General features: G+C 67.0%; 1 protein-coding gene across 1 annotated transcript in view, besides 1 other annotated feature; it reads left to right on the top strand.

Annotated features, from left to right (window-relative positions):
• Window positions 1–516: 516 nt before the first annotated feature.
• Window positions 517–544: a microsatellite.
• Window positions 545–635: 91 nt separating this feature from the next.
• Window positions 636–2913, top strand: part of Tco025E_02752 (uncharacterized protein) — a gene marked incomplete at both ends in the record, with an annotated part of 2355 nt that continues 77 nt past the window's right edge. Inside the window, one exon of the mRNA XM_029369675.1 lies at window positions 636–2913. This exon is cut by the window's right edge and continues 77 nt beyond it. Coding sequence (XP_029230224.1) covers window positions 636–2913 — 2278 coding nt within the window.

The following is a 2913-nucleotide window of genomic DNA, read 5'->3' as shown; positions in this document are numbered from 1 at the left end:
GGACGTCTGCGACACCCTGATCCACCGCATTGCCGTGAAGCTGGTTCGCGTGACTGTGCGGAAGGCGGAGCTGCGGGACGCGTGTGAGGCGGGCGGTTTTGGGGCGTTGCTTGGCACACTGGATACGCGCGGGTCCTCGCGGCCGAGCTGGCCTTCGCCCTGCTGGTTCCGGTGCTGCGAGACCAGCTACGGGGCGTCCTTGAATCCGAGCGACCGTCGACGAGCGACAGCACGATAGTTGTGCGCCGTCCGCCCCCTGGTGTTTTTCGCATGTAGTGTGTGCGTGTGCTCCCCCGGCCTTGCATGTGTGCGCCGCCCGTGCCTCCCTGCTGTGGCGGCAGTGGCTGCCGCGCGGGGCACCGCGTATGCCAGTGTGCGTTTGCATCTGCATGAGCACGTGTTTCGCTGCGTTCACATCCTTCGCGCGTGTGTCTGTGTGCTTGTTTGTTCATTCCTCGTGGCCTCCTTTGCGTTCCGTGCGTGGTGTGTCTTTATTTTATGTGTTGACGTAGCAAGTTTTTTTTGTTTTTGTTTTTTGTTTTTTCGTTCAACTTGCTACTTCCACGCCAACAGAGGGAGTGTCACACGTGTAAGCGTTACTTGCGAAGGGACCCACGGCTGCGGCTACTGCGCGGATGAATCCCATCTACGTGCTGGTGGAGTTGGAGGTGCGGCGAAGGGGCCTGGGGCGGGAGGCGGGGAGTGTGCCGCAGCAAGCGGGGGAGGGGCGGGAGCATCGGGCGTTGGAGATCGCTGGCGCCATTGAGGCAAAGCAGGAGCTGCTGCTCCGGTCGCTGGCGCAGCGCTTCGTGTACCCTGCCTCGGAGTACCCGCCCACGGCAGAGCTGGCGGCGGCGGCGGCGGTGTTCACGAGCCTGCTGCGGGACGCTGTGCTGCGGGGGACACTCGTGTCGCTCTACCACGTCCCGGCGGACGCCTGTGTGCCGCGGCGAGGCGGCGGCGGCAAACTGCCGGGTGGTCAGTGGGGCGCCGACGGCAGTTGCAGGCGCCAGCGTGGGGAGGAGAAGCTGCGCCGGCGCCCCGCCGCGTGCGGGAGTTTGGTGGATGTTTTTGGTGCAATTTCGGCGAGGCTGCTGCGGGAAACTCACGCGAGGCCGAGCGCCGAAGGCGAGCACACGCCCTCCTTTGAGCAGTGGGACGCGGAGCTGCAGGCGGCGCTGCACAGTGTGGGGGACGTCGTCGGCAAGGCACACGGCGAGCTGCTGGTCGCGCTCAACGCCCTAGGCGATGGCCGGTTCCCGCACCTGACGAGTGGCAGTGCGACACCCGAGTGCCCGCCGCTGTGGACGGAGCTTGTCCGCCTCTTTGAGGATGCGTTCGAGTCCGTCTTGACCGACACGGTGCGGCTGATGCTTTGGTGCATGCACCAGCACCTCCTGGGCCGCGAGGGACTGGCGGTGCGCCCACTCTTCACGGTCAAGGCTCTCTGGTCGTACTCCGCAGCCGGCGTCGTCACGTGCCCGCTGCCGCAGGAGCTGCACGAGCGCCTCATGCGCCGCAGCAAGAAGGAGCTGATATGGATCGTCGTGCCGGAGTTTCGCCTGAGCCAGATGACGAAGCGGCAGGTGCCGATGCTTGGGCGCGTCAAGCGGCCGATGCTGCGGCCCACGTTCATGGAGGATGCGGGGAATAAACGTATGTGGGAGGCGATGCACTACGCCGCGAGCCGGCGTTGCGACGAATTACAGGAGGCCCTGGGGGGCCTAGCCGGCATGTACGCCTTCTACTTTGCGCACGAGGAGGAGTACTACGCCCAACTGGGTGCACAGCGCCTGCGGGAGGCGGTGAGTGCGCTGCGGAACGACTACGCCGGTCTCGTGCTGCCTGTTGGCGCTGGCGTCCTCGCAGTGCAGACGGAGGTGCTGCAGCAGTCGGCGCTAAGCAAACTGGAGCCCGCGCTGACATCCGCACTCATGGCTGCTGGGCAGGTGGCGATGTGCGGCGATGGGGGCATGACGGCGTCGCGGTGGGGGGCACTGTTGGACGCAAAGGTTGACGCTTCACCCGCGGCCTCGTTGAACGCGCGGCTCAGCGCCTTTCGTGCGGGGCGGAAGGTCCACAACAAGTACGACAGGGGCCTCGAACCGGTGGCGCACACGGCACGATTTCTGGAGGAGCAGCGGGCGGAGGTGCAACGCCTGCGGCACGGAGGCACGCCAACGGTGAAGCGGGAGGCGCGGCAGGCAGAGGCACAGCGGAGCAACGGCAATGGCCCCAGCGAGGCCGGCAAAAAGGCCGCGGTGGTCGCCGCGGCCGCGGCGGTTGCCAAGTGCCAGGACAGGTGGGTGTCCCCAATGAACGCGTCCCCTACACTCAACAAACCGGGCACGCAGGCGGCAAATGTGGACGTCGCGGCAGCAGGGAAGCTGCAAGGTCGTGGGGCGAAACCGTCAGCAGGTAGGTTTGCGACGATTGCCCCGGCAAAGACGCGGAGCACGCGGGAAGAGGAATCACCGCCGCGCTCCACAACCCACGTGTCCCCCACACAGCCACAGAGCGGCGGCGTGAAGAGGCAGGTGCCGAGCTCCCGGTCAGGGGGAGGCCTTGAGGGGCAAATGCCCGACATGAAGGATCAAGCGCCGCGCGGTAGTCAGCAGGGCAGCAAGGCTGTGGCGCCAGCTAGGGATCCCGTCGTGCAGAGTCGGCCGCAAGGGCGACAGACGGCCGTCACGAACGAGGGCGGCAGGAACAAGCGGTGCGAGGAGCAGGAGGGGCCGGTGCCCACGGGGCCCGTCGTGCAGAGTCGGCCGCAGGGGCGACAGACGGCCGTCACGAACGAGGGCGCAGGAACAAGCGGTGCGAGGAGCAGGAGGGGCCGGTGCCCACGGGGCCCGTCGTGCAGAGTCGGCCGCAGGGGCGACAGACGCCCGGTCACGAACGAGGGCGTCGAGG

Source organism: Trypanosoma conorhini, assembly GCF_003719485.1.
Source record: "Trypanosoma conorhini strain 025E chromosome Unknown Tco_14.4_contig_00113, whole genome shotgun sequence".
In the NCBI taxonomy this organism is placed as follows: domain Eukaryota; phylum Euglenozoa; class Kinetoplastea; order Trypanosomatida; family Trypanosomatidae; genus Trypanosoma; species Trypanosoma conorhini.
The sequence above is the reverse complement of the archived record's forward strand: the minus strand, read 5'-3'. Positions and strand labels throughout refer to the sequence as shown.